Raw genomic sequence first — 19,884 nt, forward strand, 5'->3', positions numbered from 1 at the left:
CGTCCAGCTCCTCCTGTCCTGTCACACCTGCACTGCCCTCTGTCAAGACAAAAGCACTGGGCAGAGCTCTGCCGTCGATGCCCAGGCTGAAGCAGCCTGAACTCATGATAATTTATAGGTTTCCAGTGGCCAATATTTCATGGTCACGCTTTTCTCATCTTGCAGGCAGTTTCTAGACAACCTGAGGGACAGGCTGCGGGAATGGGGCCCAGCTCACTGCGTGGGAGAAATATTCACAAAGTTTGGAAGCCAGTTGAACACATACACGAATTTCTTCAACAATTACCCTGTTGTTCTGAAAACTATTGAGAAGGTAAATGATTGAGTTACCACCCAGGCATTCACTAGACCTTCTGAGCTTGAAGGAAGTTTTTGGTGCCGTGCGAAGGACCAGACTTGCTGGGAAAGACTCCTTCCCTACTCATCTTTGAGACCACCTCCGGTTCACTGTGAGCTCTGAGGACGGGCCCTGACTTACTTGATTTTCTATCGCTAGGGCCTGGCACATGCTCTGCACAGCCAGGCCCAGGGGCTGGCTGTGGGACTGAACTAGTCCTCATACAAACTGCCAGACTTCCCTCTGCCCCAGAGGCCCTGTGGCTCAGTTACAGGAAAATGTGTAACAATTAGGTGGAAGCAGGACTGTGGGCTCTGACTCCCTCCACCGCTACGGTCCTGTGCGGCCTTGACAAGTTCAGCTCTCTTACGGAGAAAAGGAATTAATACTCCATTTGTTTCTTGGAATAAGGACACTCAGTCTGTGGAATCTCACTATGACGTAGGAGTTTCTTTGTCTTATATTCCTTAGTGCGTTATAAGCAGTTTCCCGTTGTGACCTGTGCTGTGTGTCGTCTGAGCAGGAGACTTCAGCTGCCTTCAGCACCATGTGCTGCCCTTGATAGGATCTCTCCTTCGGCACCATGTGCTGCCCTTGATAGGATCTCTCCTGACGGCAGCAAGTCCTTCTTCCCTCCTCAGTCAGCTTCAAAAGCAGCAGGAGAGGGTGCCTTCCGACATGGTGGCACACTCCGCCAGTGTCCGCTGTGTCCCCTTTGGCTGTGCCCCCGCCTGCACTGAGGCCCTGAGGGGAAGGCCTGGGGGCTAGGAGGTCTCTGGATGACTTCTGACCTCAGACATCTCCCTTTGAAAACTCTTGCCCTGCCCCCAGGAGTTTAAACCCTGTTGGACAACTCAACTATGTGAAAGTTGCATGAATCAGGGACATTTAGGACAAGAATTGGAGCAAAGTGTCACATATCATCATAAACAAATTGGTGCCAACATTTTTATAGTTATGGATAATGATGCTATCTATTTCACTAGCATAGGGTGTGCACGTTAGTACTCAATAAATGTTAGCTATTAATATTATTAAATCAGTGACTATTTGATTTCTAGAAATTAGCGTTACTGGCATCTTTGAGCCATGCATGGACTGAGAAAAATGAGGTAACTTCCTGGGTGCTCTAACGGTGGTGAATGAACCCATTTTAACACAGGTGTTAAGTCCCGTGAAGCACTTTTATAACGCTACTGTGGGCAGCGTGAGTCCAGCAGTCTTACAGGTGAATGTGGTTAACAGTCTCTTACTCTAAGGACATGACAGTTGCCGCATGACAGGATTCTCATCCTCACCGCAAGAGTTAGGTATGAAATCCTTGAGAAAACCAAGGCTCAGAGAAGTTAAGTAACTTGACCAGGTCACACAGACTTAGAATTAAATTAGAATTCCAGTTCTAATCCAGGCCTACCTGTTGCGAGGTCCCTTCTCATTTGTCTACACTGGTTAGGTTCAATGAATAGGGTTAGGTTTGTGGCATGATGAACACACTACACCCAGGGTATCGCTAGCACCGACAGTACTCATGACACTGTGATTGGAGGTGGATGTTGTCCTGTTCGCCTGGGGGAACAGAGTGCTTTACGACTGACTTACAGAGCACAGTTGTGACAACGTAACGCTCACCTTTAGTGCAGAGAGATGATGCCAGCATTCCGAGCTTTTCTGAAGAGACGCGACAAGACTGTGGTGACCAAGATGCTGAGGTGAGTTCTGAGGCAGAGCACAGTGGGTCACCTGGGCAGGACGTGGACGACCTTCAGAAAGAGGCCAGGGTGCCCTCTCTTGCCTCCTACAGCCTTCCCGAGCTGCTTTTGTATCCATCCCGAAGATTTGAGGAGTATCTTAATCTTCTCTACGCTCTGAGGCTTCATACCCCTGCAGAACATGTTGACCGTGGGGCCTTGACCACTGCGATTGACCACATCAAAAAATATAAAGATTACATAGATCAGGTTGGTTGCTGATAAAAATTTTACAGTGTTTTGTGGTGCTTTGACTCAAAGATCCTGAAATACCTTACCCTTTTCTTTTTTTTTTTTTGAGGAAGATTAGCCCAGAGTTAACATCTGCTGCCAATCCTCCTCTTTTTGCTGAGGAAGACTGGCCCTGAGCTAACACCCGTGCCCATCTTCCTCTGCTTTATACGTGGGACGCCTACCACAGCATGGTTTGACAAGTGGTGCCATGTGCACACCCGGGATCCGAACTGGCAAACCCCGGGCCGCCGAAGCGGAATGTGCACACTTAAGCACTGTGCCACTGGGCCGGCCCCTTGAAATACCTTATCCTGTGCAGTGTTCTTTACTTCAAACAAAATCTTTCATCCTTTTTATGCAAAATCCCTGTGTTCAGTGATTTTGAGTACTAAAGGCATCTATTCTAAGCCAAATGACAGGAGATAGAATATTTTCAGATATCTGTATAAGTACCATTAAATCTTTATTAATATGATAATTTGAAGAATGGGGTATTTGGATTGACTTTTCTAAATAACTAAAAGAAAAAAAGGTAAAATTCTTTGTTTCTGAACATACTTCTTAATAAATTAATTAACTTTCATGCCTGAGCAAGCACAGCACCCGTAACTGTTCTCTGGAGAGTTTCGTGTCCTGGAGAACAGCACTGTCGTTCTGAAACATCACTGTGATGCGCATGCTGCCTGGGCATCAGGGCTGTGTAAACTGATAATGCATGGTGCCCAGAAGGCGCTTTTTGAATGCGGTCTTGTCACTTGCCACTTTGTTTTAAAACACTGGGCATGCGAAATTGAGATTCTTATTGTAGTTTATGAACATACCAAGCCTGGTATAAAGTGCCATAAAATATTTTAAATCTTTTTTATGTACAAAAATTTCATAATTTTAGTCTGCCTAAAATCACTTTGTTTTCTAGATGAAGCAAGACATCAATATGAAAGAGCAGCTGTCAGACATACAGCGAGTCATCTGGGGGTGCCCTGTACGTACTCTGAAGTCTTGCTGTGTCTCATGCTCAGGAATCTCATGACCTCAAGTCTTTGGTAAAAGGAGGTTTGAGGTTCCAACTCGCTAACGTCTGTGGGACACCTGCTGTGCCGGGGGCTCCGAGCTCCCACATGTCACACCCTTGTCACCTGCAAGGATGCTGTATGAGGAGGCACAAGTGGGCTTGACACCGTCCCACAACTTTTCTGCGGTCGTAGCTCCTTGCTTGCACTGCTGTGGTCTTGACCTGCTTTGAGGAAAGGGGCCATGTCTCCTGCACACAGTACTGGTGCAGGATCCTGTGCACTAAGGATGTCTGAAAAGAGTGTAGAAGTCCTCTGCTGGCTACACGTTCCCTACAGAACATTCTACCTGCTCTCTTACCGCCTTGCTACTGCCTTATGATCAACCACACAGATCTACTCACAGTTCTCCAAGAATGTTAGTCTCTCCTCACACATTTGTTCTTTGCCTATGCTCTTCTTTCTCGGAAACTGCCTTCCTTTCCTATTCCACTGGATAAACTTCTATTCATCCTTTAAAAATCTGGTTCAATCATCATCTTCCTTGTAAAGTTTCCACAACATCTCCAGCCATGAGCTGCCCCTTCCTGGGTCTTCTGCAGAATCCTGAACACCCTGTCACACTTTATTGCTGTCTTTTATTCACAGCATCGGGAGCTCCATCAGGAATTAACTACGATTTACTTGCCTTCTGGTGTCGGCATATAGTAGGAGCACAATAGATGAGTTATTTTGAATAAAAGTATCAGTTGATTGGAAATGTTATTTTTTCTGGTCAGTTGGGGAAGCAAGATGGAATTGTTTTGTCATAATTTAGATCTGCACATTTAGGTAGGGAAAGAGAAGTGGAATTGATTGGATTACAAAATGTCGAATCTTGGAACTCACAGAGTCCACAGAACTTACCTGTGGGTCACTGCTCACATCAGGTGACCACCTCCAGGGCTAGACCAGCACAGGGCTGTCTTCTTAATCTGTAACAATTCATTCCCTTTTTTTTTTGTTTTTTTGTGAGGAAGATTCACCCTGAGCTAACATGTTGCCAGTCCTCCTCTTTTATTGCTTGAGGAAGATTAGCCCTGAGCTAACATCCGTGCCAACATTCCTCTGCTTTTATGTGGGACACTGCCACAGCATGGCTTGATGAGCAGTGTGTAGGTCTGTGCCCAGGATGTGAACCTGTGAACCATGGGCCACAAAAGCAGAGCGCCTGGAACTTTAACCACTCAGACACAGGGCCAGCACCCACTCACTTCATTTTCTTCATAGAGTCTTCTCACCCCCTCCACTTTATTTTTAATGCAGGAAAGAAATTATAAATAAAACAATAATTTCAGTAGTTTTCAAAATTAGACAACACCCTCAAATATAGTTTTCATGGGAAAGCCTGTTTTATAAACAATGAAAATAATCGCTTTTTCATAATTGAACTGAGTTCTCCTCAGCACTTGCATCTTCTGTGACATAAAATGGTTCTGTAGTGGTGAGACTTATTTTTAAACATTTATGCATGTTTCTAATTTTTTGATTTCACAGCCTCTATCAGAAGTAAACAGATATCTGATTAGGGTCCAAGATGTAGCCCAACTTCACTGTTGTGATGAGGAAAGAAGCTCCTCTTCAAGGTAAATGTTTAACTGTCCTATGGCCGTGGCTGTGTCTTACTCGTCTTGTATGCAGCATCAGTATGTTTGACGTCGTAAATTTACGATACATCTTTGTGTTGAACTGAGAAGGCACCCACACCCTCTGACACAACCTTGGGTACTTTATTACCTCACTCACACTCCAGGCAGCTACTGGGCAGAATGGGAGAAAATAAATTGTCTTTGCCAAGACCACAAACTCCACAGAAACAGGGTTTCTGAAGGTTGGTCACTTTCCTACTGAGAGGAGATCCAAGTATTGTGGGATATCACACTAATAATCTGCCCAACTAAAAGAAAGAGAAGACCGGTTTATTATCCTCAGATAGTTACTGAGGTCAGTGAAAGGGTCTCACCACAACCCCACCATTACACTGAGGTGTCGCCATATTTAGCTGCATGGTGCTCACAGCAGTGTAGACACAAAAGATGAGGGTGCCAATCTCCACAAGCTAGCGTCCTCTTTCCTCCTTTAGAACAAGGATGGGCACACTTTTTCTGTAAGGGATCATAAGGTAACTATTGTAGGTCTTGCTGGCTAAATGATCTCGGTGGCAACTACCTAACTTTGCTGTTGTAGTACAAAAGCAGCTACAAAATGATACAATACATGACAAATAGTACAATCTTCATAAACAGTACAGTACATGAAGGAACAAGCATTGCTGTATTCCAATAAAACTTTATTTACAAAAACAAGTGGTGGGGCTGTAGTTTGCTGATCCCTGCTTTATAAAATTGTTTGCCAAACTGTGTTCTCAGTATTAATGGCAAAGATGATAACTCAACAAATAGCAACCAAATAGTGAGGAATTAATTCCAATAAAAGAAATAAAAGTTGATTTGTTTGTTATTTGAATGACTATTTCAGTGAATGTTTCCCAAAGGCCTGGACAGTTGGAAGAAACCAGTCCCCCTCAGCTTTGTCCCCACAAAGAGTGATCTTACATGAAAATCAAATCACACAATTACGTCACTTTTTTCCCTGTCACTGTGTTTTTCTTTTGTTCTGTTGTTTTTGGTCAGTAGCAATAGAAATGAGCTCAATGATGGAAGGAACTTAGCCACCAACCCAGCAATTCTGAACACGCTGGCGCAGTTGGACACATGCTAGGGATTATTCCAGTTTTTGATTATTAGAATTTATTCTACCTTCATGTATTCATTCTCAAACACTCCTCCTTTATGTAAGTCCATTTCTGACCTACATGATTTACCCTTTCTCTGAAGGACTTCTTTTTAACATTTCTTGCTGGGGGGGTCTATTGGCAATGAATTCCTTCAGTTTTTGTCTGAGAGTCTTTATTTCTCCTTGACTTTTGAAGGATAATTTTGCTGGCTACAGAATTCTGGCTTGCTGGTTTTTCTTTCAGCATGTATTTCACCCCGCTCTTTCTTGCTTGTGTGGTTTGTGAAGAGACACCCAGTGTCACTGTTATCTCTGTTCCTCCATAGGTGAGGTGCTTTTTTTGGTTCCCTGGGTTCTTTCAAAATTTTATCTTTGTCTTTGATTTTCTGGAGTTTGAATGTGATATGCCTAGTTGCAGAATTTTTGGAATTTATCCTGTTGTTCTCTAAGCTTCCTGGACCTGTGGTTTGGTGTCTATCAGTAATTTTGGAAAATTCTCAGCCATTTTTACTTCAACTATTTCTTCTGTTCCTGTCTCTTTCTTCCTCATCCGATGTTCCCATCAGACATATGTACACCTTTTGTGATTGTCCCACATTTCTTGGATATTCTGTTTCTTTCTTTTTCAGTCTTTTTTTTCTCTTTGCTTTTCAGTTTGGTAAGTTTCTGTTGACACTTCTTCAGGCGCACTGATTCTTTCCTTGGCAACGTCCAGGCTGCTGATGAAAGCATTATTCATTTCTGTTAGGGTTTTGATTTCTAAAATTTCCTTTTAATACTTTCTTAGAGTTTCCATCTGTTTGTTTATATTATGCATCTGTTCTTGCCTGTTCTCTACTTTTTCCATTAGACTCCTTATTTATCATAGTTATTTTAAATTCCTGGTCTGATAATTCCAATAACATCCCTGACATATCCGAGTCTTGTTCTGATGCTTGCCCTATCAGACTGATTTCTTGCCTCCTTAGCATGCCTCTTAATTTTTTGTTAAAAGCTAGATTTGATGTATTGGGTAAAAGCAACTGAGGTAAACCAGTCTTTAGTGTGAAATCTTATGTTTATCTGGCTAGGTGTCAGCCTGTGTTTACTATTGGTTGTAGCTATGGTGTCAGAAGCTACAATTTTCTCTGGTATTCTTGTTTTGTCTCCCCTATTTTCATTGGATTTTCCTAGAGATCACTTAGATAGGGTCTGAGCCTTGTAGCTCTTTTTAGCTGCAATATCTTGCTGTTATAAGGAGTCCTATTGATGTGGTAGTAAGATGGGAGGGGAGGGGAAGTGTGCTGTAGTCCTATAATTAGGTCTTAGCTTTTTAGTGAGCCTGCGCCCCTGGGCTATGACCTACACAAGTGCCTCTCAGCTTTTTTTTTTCACCTCTACCATGAGACAGGAAGCCTAGAAGGAGCTGGAGTTGGGGATTTCCCTTTCCCCATGTTGATTAGGTTCTGGTAAAATAGTTTCCCTTGAGGGCAGGCCTTTGTTAAGAACAGAACTCTCTGGGCATGTTTCAAAATGACTTCTTTTCCATCCTGTTGAGAAGAGTGAGGGGACTTTTCATAGATCTTCACAGTGAGAACCTGGTGGGGCTCCTTAAAGTAAAATGCATGCAATTCTATGCAAGTGTGTGTGAGAGTCCCCTAAGGTGAGGCCTCTGGGAGCTTTTAATCTCTTAAACTAGTTCCATCTCTAGGAGTTTTCCAAGCCTTTTACACATCCAACTAGAAACCAGAAGTCTCAATTATTAGAAATTAGGCTTCTGTCTTCAGTATTTGCACAACAAAGAGTACATATGAGAATTTTTAGTGTAAATTATTTTACATTCTAATTTTGAAGTACATTATTTAAATGGCACTCTCAGTGATTTGCCAAATAATAAATGTAATTTTATATTAATATTTGAAATTAACTAAATGCAAAACAGATTCATATTCCAAAAGATATCACAGAATATTTAGCCTGGAACTTTTGTTTCCTGTCATTTTAGAAAGTCACATAAAACCCAAGAGATGCCATTCCCGTGACTTCCGTCAGAGAGGTTCTGCTGAGCACTCAGAGAGCCCATGCCAGTGTGCAGGGAGCCTGCTGGACGCTGTGGCCCGGCTCCCACAGTGGACCAGTAAGGCGGCCATGGACGGATGTCGAGGACACATTTTGCCCATTGATACATAGGCCACAGCTGACCATGGCAGCAACCTCAGTGAAAACAAAGAGCTATTTAATTCTAACCTTTCATACTGAGCAACTACGTTGTTACCTATCAATTTCTCTCCAATCAAAATTAGAAATGTTTCTATTTCCTGCCTAGTAGTTAAGTGCTTTTCTTTTCCTTGCTTTCTACTTACGACACCTTGTGCCACATTGGTTCTGGTGTATTTTTCTGCCACTTATCCTTAAAGATGAAGCCAACAAAACAAAAACTTATTTCCCCCAGATTGCCCAAATACAGCAAACGCAAAATGCCAAATTTGACAAGTTTAAAAACACAGCTTTAGCGTGACTCACATTATAAAAGAGAGAAAGTTCAGGGTCCATTCCCCGACTCATTGAATACTTGTCCAATGGACAAGCTCAAACCACTCTACCTGGAACCTCAAGACCCACCGCAGCACTGGTCTGAGAGACAGAGAAGGGGCCACTCATGCCAGGAGCAAGATCATACAGAGAATCTCAAGAGCCACCCCAGGGCTCTGCAGCGGGCGAGCGCTGACTACTGCTTACTGTGTGAAGATGGTGAGCTGTGTGACAGAGCACACGGACCTTCTAAAATTGCCTCTCCACTTCACAGGCTCTACGAACACACCCGTGACCTCAGTCTCTTCCTCTTCAACGACGCCCTGCTGGTCTCCAATCGGAGCACCTCTCACACTCCATTTGAAAGGACTTCAAAATCAACCCACCAGTTCATTGCCTCAGTGGCCCTTCACCGGTTACTCATAGAAGATATCTCAGATACCAAATGTATGTATTCTTTTCCTTCCAGAAAGCTATATTATACAAAGATTATTAACTACTACAACAGAAAAGTAGGAAAAGGATTGGAATTATAATTTGCCAGCTTGCAAATAATTCCCTAAATGTTAGGATTTCATTAATAAAACTTTCATCTACCCCTGAAATAGCAAAAGAAAGGACAGCTGGCATTGTCAGACACATACCCTAGACTAATATTAAGAGAACAGCTTTCAAAAATCCCAAAGGGCAGGCCACCCTCGTGGCCTAGTGGTTAAGTTCAGCCTGGCAGCCTGGGTTCAGTTCCCAGGCGTGGACCTACACCACTTGTCTGTCAGTGGTCATCCTGTGGTGGGAGCTCACATACAAAAAAAAACCACAAGGGGAGGCATGACCCCACATCACCTTGAGTTCTCTGAAGCAGTCAGACAGGAGAGCTGAAGCCCCTACTGCTTGTAGATATTAGTTTTAGATTTTTATCAATTTATTTTTCATTCTACTAAGACAAGTGATTATACAGATTTGACTGTACTGTTTCTTCCTTGAGTTCATATTTAAATTGGGAGTTCTATAAAGGAATCAACAGATTTGCAAATGGATGTTTAGTAACAAACATTTCATTCATAACATCAACAGAAATATCATTTGTTAGAAAAAGAAATCTTACTTAGACCTACTGTGCCTTTTTTTTTTTTGGCTGAGGAAGATTCACCCTGAACTAACATCTGTGCCAAGCTTCCTGTTTTGTATGTGGGTTGCTGCCATAGCACAGCCTCTGACAAGTGGTGTAGGTCCACACCTGGGAACCGAACCAGGGCTGCTGAAGCAGAGCATGCCGAACTTAACCATTAGGCCACAGGGCCAGCCCTACTGTGCATATTTTTAGTTATTAGCCCACACTGTACTTCCCATACTTAAAAGGATCCATATCTCTTCCCTGTATTTCTGTTAGGCCAGACAATCTGAATTCAACACCTCATTCCACTATTTCTCACTGCACGTAAAGGCAGGACTCAAGGTTAAAGCTGGAACCAAGACCTCAAAAGAGGAATTAATCTAAAAAAGAGGTGCTTCCCATTAGCATCAGCCCCATTTTAAATCTCCTCTGAGAAAAAATGAACACCAAGTGTGAAAACAAATATTTCCGTTCAGAAGTCAAACTCACGTAAACTGGTTAGTTACCAATAACCGCTGGGTGATGGGTGTGGTTAGAGTGTGTGACATGTCTCCTTTCAGCTCCCCTGGTCAGCTATGCCCTATGTGAGGTCACCCCTCTGTAACCTGGCAGGCAGTGAGCATTCAGCTGAGCAGCTGGCTTAATTCTGTTACAGGCCCTCGTACTAACGCTGTGCAGGTCTAGCTCTCTGCATCTCTACCTACAGTAACTATTATTATTCCAGTTCCTTCTGGAGTGGCTGAGACAGGAATTAAAGAACATTACATCATCTGTCATTTAGTCTTTAAAAATAATTGCTAATTATGATTAAACAATTATAAAGACAAGATCATTTTAATTATATTTGAATTATTAAGTAATTTTAGGAGCTATATTCTAAACTGGATTTTTATTTATTTGAATCCCTCTTTAGTTTTCCAAAAATTCTTAAGGATGACTCAGTCAATTCTTGTTTTTTCTTGTTTTCTTTTGTTACCTACAAAGATAATAAGTGTAGTTCAAATATCTTTACAGATATCAAGAATGCATTTATCCTTCAAGGTCCCAAATGTGAATGGATTTGTGCTACGGAGGGTGAGGATGATAAGTTCCTATGGCTGTCCGTCCTCCAAAATGCAATCAGAAGCAGTATGGAGAAGTGAGACGGGACCTAAAGAACACTGTTGGGTGCCAACTGTCCCTCATAGACAATCCAAAGACAGACAACATGTACTTTCTGTTCCAGAAGATGCAGTAAGAAGCAGAATGATTATTTTGTCATGGATGATGGCAGGGTGAACTTGGATGACCCGTAAGCTTCCTCTTATCTTTTAAACCTTATCATCTATGCTCAATTATATGAAATGTACAATAAGAATAATTTGAGTCCAAAATTTTGAACCACTTGTTTTGGTAGTTATTTTTCATGGACAGTATTATTTAGTTATCTGACTGATGAAACGTAAGACAGAACAAGGATATTGTGTATTTAAAGTTTTGTTTTATGATCTAATGAAAAATAAAACCAGACTGGAAGGTGTTTCTTAAATGATCAGTCTAGAGAAATATTTTAAGTTGTTGGTGATTACCAATCATCTTTAACATTTTCATGAAATAATTATTGATTGAAAAATATTTATAAGAAATATAAATGGCAACTTACTCAAAAACTTGTCACATATATCCTTATTATAAATGTATCCCTCGAGAGAACATTAAAAATATACCACTACAAAGTACTAAAACATTTTCTGCAATTTTTAAAGTGTTCTTTGGTTGCAAAATTAAATTCTTAGACTTTCCAAATAAGCAGCTTTAAAAATTTGTGACATTGTTAAATTAGAAGGCTATTGGGGAAAAAAACTTTAAAACAAAGATAAATGGAAACCTAGCAAAACTTGCCTGTAATGGAGTTTAGCTGAATAAAAAGGAAGAAGTTAGGACAATTCTGTTTTAAAATAGAGAAACAGCAACAGAGGTGTTGAGTTGTTTTCTGGGCCTTTAAATCCTTCATCTAATTATTTAACAAACTGAAGCCATAACTTCTTAGCCACATGGAAACTTTAGCTGATGTGTGCAGCAGTGATAATGTATTTACTTAGTTAATAGATAAAAGTTCTATTAATCTTGGAAGCTTTTGGTTTTTAGTTTCCTTTTTGCTTCATGTTCTCCTTTAAAGTAATCGAATTTACTAACTAGTACGGTCTAGGATTGTGAACTAGGCTATATTAAAGATTTTGTTTTTTCAACAACAAAAATAAAAATTCTAATTCTTAAAAATTTAAGTTTTTGTTAAAAATGTACAAAAGTTAAAATACTGGGCTGTTTTATTAGTGTAAAATCACAGTTCTGATTCTGTTATGATATATCCATGCAGCTTAATAGCTATGATCCCAGAGAGAGAATAAACCATTAAAGGGAATATCTGCTATTAGCAATGAATGCAAATTTACAAATGTGATCAAAATCTATTTATCACATAATATAAAACAAATCCTAAGAAAGTAAATCACCTTGAATAGGGCACATTTCAGAAACTCTTTGTTAATAGGAAAAACCTGTCTATATGGCAAAAGAATGAGTGACAAGATCATGAGTGAGTGACAAGAATGTAAAGTGGAATCTTAAGGAATGTCACTTATTCTGTGAATCATTAATGTCCTCAGAAGTTTTAAAGCATATTATTTGAAAATAATCTCTGTATAAACTTATGAGCACAAGCTTCTAATTGAGAGTTAGGTGCATAAATCACACAAAAAGTGGTGATGTTTCCAAGTGGACAGAACTTACATTGCTTGTGGTTCAACGCTTTGCTGTCACTTCCGGGGCAATTAAGGAAGCCCTGTCTTCTAGCTATTTCTCAAGTTTACATGGCTGCTGCTGAATTAAAATCTCACACCCAAAGATTTTAAGTCACTGATAAAACTGATAAATTTTCACAAGGAACATTTAAAATCTGACCCCCAAGTTGGAAGACATGGAAAAGTCTGAAAGTACCACGTGACTTTTGAAGAATGTTGATTACTGCAGAGCTTGTGGTTAAAGAATGCCTTATCCAATATAATTCTCCCAAAACAAAAGCTAAATAGGAAAATCTCATTTTAAAGATTTTTACAAAACAAATATACATACTTTACGTAAAATATTAAACCTAAAAGACAAATTGACAGTGTATTAATTTTGTCTCCTTTTGCAAATATTTCTGAGTCTGTGCTTGAGATGTAAATGAGAAGCCTATTCTGTAAATCAAATCAGTATGAGGTTTTGGCCACATAAGTCCAAGGGACCAATGTTATGTATTCCTGATGCTATGGAATAATAAGGGTGGGCAGTGCCAACAAACACAATATACCCTCCAGAAAAAGTCATCCTGACCCTTTTATTGTTGAAATTAAAAAATAAAAGATACTTAAATACAATGGTGAACATAAAGGGCAAAACAGAATCATAAAATTTAATGTTGAATTAAGCAGTGAACTGAATGTCTGGGTCTCCAAATTGACTTGAACTCAACACCGCTTAAAAATGGGCATGTTCACAGTTAACGGCAATTGGCTTATAGGTGAGAGAATGGTCGAAGTTGTTCCAGTTGAACTTCCAGGGAAATTCTCTCCTCAAGAACATCCTGAAAAAGATGCAAAGCCAAGTTATGTCTCAAAGTATATAAAAATGAAGGCACATCTAACAACAGCTTTCATCAAGAACAGAATTTAAATTTGTTAAGAATTATATTTTAAAAGAAGACTTCCCTTTAGAAGCACAGTTTCTTTGTATGTATGCAATATTAAAATATGATCTTAATTAAAATCCTTTTCCTATTATATAAATCAGGGTAATACAGTTTTTTGGTTAAATTATTAGAGAAGCCAATGATGGCTATTCATGCATGAATGTTGCACAGAGCTCACGCCCTGCAGTGGCTGTAGATGAACTGGTTCATACAGATTCTTGCCCCTGGTGATTACAACCTATCACATTTTGAGTTTCAGTTTCACAAAGCATAAATTTATTTTGCAATCAGAATTTCTAATTACTGTTGATTTTGAGCGGTCCTTTCAGATAGCCAGCAAATTCTAATTTATCTACTTTCTTCTTTTTTCTTTTTCTCCATCACACCAATAGTATCATGTTTTAACCAGAACCACCTCTTCTTATTTGGTACCATACTTTCTACTTTTGGTTCTCAGAGATAATGAGAAAAGTGATTTTTAAACAGCTCCTATATACACGTTTCTGTGATTTTCCTTAGTTCCTTAGAAAAACAAGCATTAACAAAATTTTCATCTTCAAGGTATGGTACTAGCAAGCTTGTCCTTAGTTTTATAGTCTTCCTTTACAGACCAAATTAATAACTATACAACAACTACAAGTATCTTCTCTGACAAAGAATTATACAAGAATATCATTCATTCAACAGACATTCACCAAATGCCTAACGTGCTAGGTTTTGGGGATAGACATAAGACGGTTACAAGTTTATCTAGGATAGTTCCAGTTTACCTCTGATGTCTTGGCCTAAATATTAACACGTCCCTCCCTCTTGTCTCTCAAAAATATCTTCGTTTGGACAATATGTTATATGGTCACCCTAAACAGAAATGACTATGATTTACCCTCAACGAATTCAGTTTATTCGGTCAGAGAGACAAATGTGCCACAGATAATAATTCCAGGACAGTGTGATAAATGCTAGATAAGGGATATGAACAAAATGTTATAGGAATGAACTAATTCTGTATTCATTTTACATTTCCAGGGACTCTTTTCTCTGCAATCTTTGTGGTTTACAACTGTGCTACTCAAACTGTGGCAAACAGTTCACTAGCATCTCCATCACCTGGAAGCGCATTAGAAACGCAGAATTCTCAGGTCCCACTCCAAACGTTATGAATCAGAATTTGCATTTAACACGACCCCGGATTAACTGTATACACATTAAGGTTTGAGAACCTTATGAGGCATGAATGCTTAATAATGTTGGCGAACCATAAAGATTCTGGCTAATTTTTCTTCATAGCATTCAAAGAAATCATGGCTAGTAGTAAGTAAAGAAAACAAACTCATTCCTCTCCAATAGAGAGGACATGAGTATACACAGGCCTTAAGCACCATTTCTACTTAAGGCTAGTCTTATCTTTTCCACATGCAGGATGATCTAAATTGCCCCCACCTCTCTTCTTTAGATCTGTTTAAGTCTCTTTAATAAAACTTGAGTTGTCTTTGATAAAAAGATAAGCAGATAATACTCAAATCATCTTAGAATTAAATCAAGTGCAGAGAGCCATGTCTGTAACCTTGGAGGTACCTGAGGTCACATTTCTTCTCTCGGGTTTCATTATGAAAGTTAAGGAACATTATATGAATAATGATGCCTTATATGTATGTAGGATAAAGCAATCATATCAGAATTGAGTATTAAAAATTCCTTTTAATATTAAAAGATTCAAAGTTGTATAGAACATTCTAGATACACATTTCTCTGCCACACTGAAAGTTCCATAGTAGCAGAACGGCCGGATCATCTCTAAGTTCCAGTTCAACTCTGAGATGCTCTGAGTCCACGGAACTTCCCAAATAAAGATTCAGAAACCACAGTACCTTTAATTGTTGCTGCAATTCACTGTTCAATCTGGCCAAAACTGTGTTGGTTTCCTTATTGCGTCTAATGGATGCCTGAATAGCTTTCTTATCTTTCCCAACAGACCTGAGAAGATAAAGAGGGCAAAAAAACATAATCTTGATTTATCTTTAAATTCTCTCCATTCTTCCTTGATCTATCTCTAAACCCAGAAAAAGGAGCATCTTTTATCTTATTAGCATAGCTCAACCTCACTTACTCAGCTTCAATGGTCAACCAAAAGTATCTAAGCTTCAGAAGCTTAATTATTGTTGTTATTGTTTTTATTCTTCTTCTGTATAATCACCCGAGATTAAGTTAGTCTAGAGCAGGCATCAGCAAAATTCTGTAAACGGCCAGATAGTAAATATTTTAAGCTTTGCCATATGGTTTCTGCTGCATATTCTTGTTTTTTGTTTTTTTTCTCTCTTGGTCTTTTTCTCTTCTCCTTTCTCTCTCTCTCATCTTTTTTTACAAAAATGTAGAAGCTCATGGGCCTTAGAAAAACAGGCCATGGGCTGAATCTGGCTCATGAGCCCTAGTCTGCTGATTCTTGGTTGACAAAAACCATAGTTATGACAACAACCATAAAATGTTACTCTACACTACTAATTTTTAAAAAGTCTGCTCCAGCGTTTGCAATAGAGTGTTAAAATGGAATTGGAACTCAACTTAATGATAGAAGAGAAAAAACTGGGAATAATATTTTACCTACTCATAAATAAGAAAACTCTCAAGGAGGAACCAGTGTGCCCATCCTTTCTTTCAGTTTGATACTTCTGACTGCTGGGCTTTGGTCCTTGCTGTCACATGTGTTTAGGAACAGCTGTGATTACCTAGGAATGGATGGCTGTGATGCAAGAACAGCAGCTAAGACACCTGTCTTCTGTGTATGTTCATCGACTTCTGGCCTTAATTCATCTTCTGATTTCAATCTTCTTCGAACAGGCTTAGGTGGTGGAGCGAGAGGGGTTGTGCCTTTGCTCTAGGAGACAAGAATCCATCAGTAGTGAGCATTTCTTGAAGACATGATGGTCAGTCAACACTGCCAACATCATTTGCTTCCTTCAAGCCACTTATTCTCCAAAAATTAAGTCACTTGTCCTACTTTAAAACTCTTTTGGTATCTGTGGCAACAGCTAACTTGAATTATAATGGGAAAGGACGTTCCTAGTCAATATCACAATTGTGAAGGTACCTAGTATAGAATTTTTTAAAAAGGGTAACATAAACTCCTTGAGGCCCAAATCTGACTTGAGTGTAATATTCACAGTTGTAACGCAAACATGATACATGTTCAAGAAAGATAAAAGGGAGTCTCCAGAAATATATATCTGTCATCACCACAGGATTCCCTACTCAAAAACACTAAAATATATTATCTTAATGAATAAAACAATTTATAAAGAAGTGGAAAGCTAGGCAATTCTTAAAAAAACCGTCACTAAGATGCACAGTAATTATAACTCTTGAGAATGAGTGGACATTTTGTTGGAAACTGTCAATCTACCCCCAACAAAATCAAGTATGGTATTTACCATAATCTGATTTGACCTGTTAATAAATAAAAACAAGTGTCAACTGCCACCTCTTTGGTTAAGTGCTATTTTTCATTTGTTGTGATGAGCTGACAAAAATAAAATTCACCATTAAAAAAATCATAGAACTACTAATGCAGTAAAAAATAAAGTGTCCAGAAAGTAGAATTTAAGCACTTTCAAAAATACATGCTGTTTTAATAACTATTTGGAATGTCTGGATGATAACACAAAAAAAAATTAGCAAAATTGTTCTCTCAATGGGAAAGTGTATGCATATCTGTAATTTACGTTGAAGTGCATAAAACAGGTAAGAAGGATTGATACAGACAGAAGGATGGAGACATACATGATAAAACAAATAGAATGATGGAGAGATACATGACAAAGCAAATATAGTAAAATATTAATGGTGCAATCAAGGTGTGGGTTTACTGATGTACAATGTAAAATTCTTTCAATTTTTCTGTATGTTTAAAAATTTTCATAATAAAATATCGGAGAAAAAAATTATCCCTAAAAAAGTTGAAGAAAAAGAACACAGAGTATAATATTAACCTTAGAGGTTTGATAATTTCCCCCCATTATACTGAAGACTGCAATAAAAGAAACTGAATTTTGCTCAATAAGGAAGTTCTACTTTATAGATTTGGAAGAATGTAATAACCACATAAACTTGGGAACTGTGGCATGTACTAATATAGATGACAGACTATCATCTAAAATTTTTAAATAGGCAGATCTTGTTTTGAGATAGACGAAATACATTACAGTTTATTAAAGGCAGTGGAATGGGTTACATAATCTCAAGTTAACTTTATTTCTAACATTTTTGTCATCTTTAAAATCTTATGAAGTAAAAATGATCTCATATAATTTTTTACATGTACCAAATGATCAATATTATAAAAGACTTTTTGTGTACCACATTGGTGGGAGCACTAGCAGCGGTCTTTTCTTCAATTTTACTATCTGTTTTGGCAACTCGAAGAGAACTTGCAGAATCAGAAGCTTTTTCAACCTAGAGATGAACATATTATTGTTACTAATTATATATAAGTAATATACAATGATGCATAGATGTATGTAACAAATCAGAGAATAAAATGTTAGGAAAATATTCATAAGAAATCTGGGATCAAGATGAGAAGGAATTTGAGAAGATCTTGTAAAATGACCATTCTCTGGCTACTGAAGGGCAGGAGGAGGGAAAGTGCTAGATGGCTGAGGGGGCAGGGGAGGCTGAGGATGCAGCTGCACACTGTTCAGGAAGTTCTTGTGGTTGGGGGAAGGGATACGTCCCCCAGGGGAGTGAATACCAGCACCCTGTGCACACCTTCCTGGAGGTACAGCCCACTTCCCCAGCTCCCCAGGGCTATCCAGAAAGTTACAGATTTGAAGAAGTGGCTAGGAGAGAATTTTTCATGGATCAGATCTATAAGAAACCTTTATCTAAATTATGCCAGTCAAATAAACATGGATTTTCGGATCTGTTAGAGAGGCTCAAGATGGGTTGAGACAATCAGAACAGAGATTTTAGAATTCCTCTGATCCTTCCAACTCCACATTTATGTTCAGTGAGGACAGACGTCCCTCAAAAAGGTCTTGCCACTAGAACTAAGCAGTCTCCTGAACACAGTCTGCAGAGATTAAATTTCAGCATCCTGTAGTCTGGAAGTCTGTCTAAAGTCACTAACGTGACTTACTCTCATACAAACTGAGTGCAGCCATGGTAACCACAGCCTCTTCTTATGTCTTCACCAAATCACACCACCAGATGCTCAGCATCCAGATGCAGCCCCTTCTTACTCCTCACCAAATCACACCACCAGATGCTCAGCATTCAGATGGAGCCCCTTCTTACTCTTCACCAAATCACACCATTAGATGCTCAGCATCCAGTTGGAGCCCCTTCTTACGTCTTCACCATATCATACCACCAGATGCTCAGCATCCAGCTGGAGCTCCAGAACAGAGCTTCAGCCAGGGCCACAGGGCTGTTTATCTTTTCACTCGACGGCTCCCCTCACTCAGATTCTGTTTCTTATTCAGCATTACACTGCAACCAGCAGGTGTCTGAGGCCAATAAACAAGCTGAGAAGCAGTGACCTAGGGAACACAAGTCCTCTGGAAGCAGCAGCAGACATTTCACTCACTGATGTCACCTCTAATATCTGGTCTTTTAGGGGTTCCTCTGTTTACAGACAGGCTTATGAGCATGATGTGGAAAGAGATTCCCAGCAGAAAATTGGATAAGCCCTTGAAAACTGACCGTCGAGACCTCTGGATGTTTCTCAGTTTCATCATCTTGTTGTTCATTTACATTTGATGCAGCAAATACTTCAAACTGGCTGAAATCTGCAAAATTTGGTTGTTCTGGTATCTGCTGAGGTGAGGTACTAGTGTGAGTTATTAGGCCATCAGCATCCACTGGGCGATGTACAACAGGACCAGGAGCCTATACAATGGTTTAAGACATGGAAACAAACATTTTATTGACGTATGTGTCACAGAGTAGCCTTCTTTTTCTCTGAAAATATATTATAAACATACTCTATTTTATTATCTCTAAATTCAGGGAGTGAGCTACAGTAACATTTATATCTAAAAACTACAGGTGAAATGCTAAGACATTAAAAAAAAATTAAGATGACAAACACCCAATACAAAAGATACTTTTACAAAGTTCTTTCTGCAAAGAAAGTGCACAGAAGGAGAGGGGAGGGTCCAGTCCTTCTCTCTGATTTTCCTCTGGTACCCATCTTTTTCTTAATTGGGCTAGTACATAATGGTTTATTCTTTAAAAAGTATACTTTTAAAAATGTTTCACTGTGTTTCTAAAAAGGTTATTATTATTATTATTTTTTTGAGGAAGATTAGCCCTGAGCTAACATCTGCTGCCAATCCTCCTCTTTTTGCTGAGGAAGGCTGGCCCTGAGCTAACATCCATGCCCATCTTCCTCTGCTTTATATGTGGGATGCCTACCACAGCATGGCTTGTCAAGTGGTGCCATGTCTGCA

At 39.4% G+C, this 19,884-nt stretch overlaps 2 protein-coding genes across 49 annotated transcripts in view; one reads left to right on the top strand and one right to left on the bottom strand.

Annotated features, from left to right (window-relative positions):
• The window catches only part of ECT2L (epithelial cell transforming 2 like), a 75,613-nt gene extending 64,160 nt beyond the window's left edge, over nucleotides 1-11,453 (top strand). For 29 of the 38 annotated variants that reach the window (XM_070559475.1, XM_070559480.1, XM_070559488.1 and 26 more), the window contains 7 exons: nucleotides 166-313; nucleotides 1,973-2,046; nucleotides 2,139-2,295; nucleotides 3,236-3,301; nucleotides 4,866-4,954; nucleotides 8,890-9,062; nucleotides 10,744-11,453. In XM_070559475.1, coding sequence (XP_070415576.1) covers nucleotides 166-313; nucleotides 1,973-2,046; nucleotides 2,139-2,295; nucleotides 3,236-3,301; nucleotides 4,866-4,954; nucleotides 8,890-9,062; nucleotides 10,744-10,871 — 835 coding nt within the window. In that variant the 3' untranslated portion in view covers nucleotides 10,872-11,453. Of the gene's footprint in view, nucleotides 1-165; nucleotides 314-1,938; nucleotides 2,047-2,138; nucleotides 2,296-2,386; nucleotides 3,302-4,865; nucleotides 4,955-8,889; nucleotides 9,063-10,743 lie in introns of all 38 variants that reach the window. The other 9 variants (XR_011522667.1, XR_011522671.1, XR_011522670.1 and 6 more) reach the window with 4 other exon arrangements.
• A 1,615-nt stretch (nucleotides 11,454-13,068) lies between these two features.
• REPS1 (RALBP1 associated Eps domain containing 1) overlaps nucleotides 13,069-19,884 on the bottom strand; it is a 79,738-nt gene continuing 72,922 nt past the window's right edge. For all 11 annotated transcript variants that reach the window (XM_008538644.2, XM_008538642.2, XM_008538647.2 and 8 more), the window contains 5 exons: nucleotides 19,136-19,321; nucleotides 17,789-17,884; nucleotides 16,162-16,310; nucleotides 15,307-15,412; nucleotides 13,069-13,333 (listed from right to left, as the gene is read on the bottom strand). In XM_008538644.2, coding sequence (XP_008536866.1) covers nucleotides 13,265-13,333; nucleotides 15,307-15,412; nucleotides 16,162-16,310; nucleotides 17,789-17,884; nucleotides 19,136-19,321 — 606 coding nt within the window. In that variant the 3' untranslated portion in view covers nucleotides 13,069-13,264. The remainder of the gene's footprint in view (nucleotides 13,334-15,306; nucleotides 15,413-16,161; nucleotides 16,311-17,788; nucleotides 17,885-19,135; nucleotides 19,322-19,884) is intronic.

Source organism: Equus przewalskii, chromosome 9 (assembly GCF_037783145.1).
Source record: "Equus przewalskii isolate Varuska chromosome 9, EquPr2, whole genome shotgun sequence".
Classification (NCBI taxonomy): Eukaryota; Metazoa; Chordata; class Mammalia; order Perissodactyla; family Equidae; genus Equus; species Equus przewalskii.